At 45.3% G+C, this 475-nt stretch overlaps 1 protein-coding gene across 1 annotated transcript; it reads right to left on the bottom strand.

Moving 5' to 3' along the window:
• Positions 1-6: 6 nt before the first annotated feature.
• Positions 7-471, bottom strand: LOC107734858 (ubiquitin-like; the record flags this gene model as incomplete). The annotated part of the gene is made up of 1 exon (XM_016546752.1): positions 7-471. A coding segment is annotated over one exon (441 nt), but the record flags the coding sequence as incomplete, so codon positions are not given.
• Between the last annotated feature and the right edge of the window lie 4 nt (positions 472-475).

A 475-nucleotide genomic window follows, 5' to 3' on the forward strand; every position in this document is an offset into this window, starting at 1 on the left:
TTATTAATGAATTGGATCAATGATAAATCTCTATGAACCTCCTCGGAGCCGGAGAGTCATGTAAATGGTGTCTCCTGACGTGATGCCGTAGTCTTGCAACTTCTTGCCAGACTCCAGCTGTTTGCCTTTGTAAATCAGTTTCTGCTGATCCTTTGGGACTCTCTCTTTGTTGTAGATCTTAGTCTGGAGCTGATCTACGGTCTCATTGACATCAACATCATACGTTCCTATTTTGCCTTTTTCGTTTTGAACAAACACCTGGAAAGGTTTGTTGATGAGCAGGATCACAACTGAGCCTGAATGCAAACCGTATTCGCTGAGTTTTCTGGAATCAAGGCTGATAAAGGAACCGTTCTCGGCAGAAAGCCTCTGTTTGTAAGGAGGCTCTCTGAAGAGCTCACAAATGAGCTGCTTGAGTTCGCCAACCGTGGCTTCACCTCTCACTTCCAGACTCCTCTCATCTCCTCCCATCAGT

Source organism: Sinocyclocheilus rhinocerous, unplaced genomic scaffold (assembly GCF_001515625.1).
Source record: "Sinocyclocheilus rhinocerous isolate Xijiao unplaced genomic scaffold, SAMN03320098_v1.1 C35424116, whole genome shotgun sequence".
NCBI lineage: Eukaryota > Metazoa > Chordata > Actinopteri > Cypriniformes > Cyprinidae > Sinocyclocheilus > Sinocyclocheilus rhinocerous.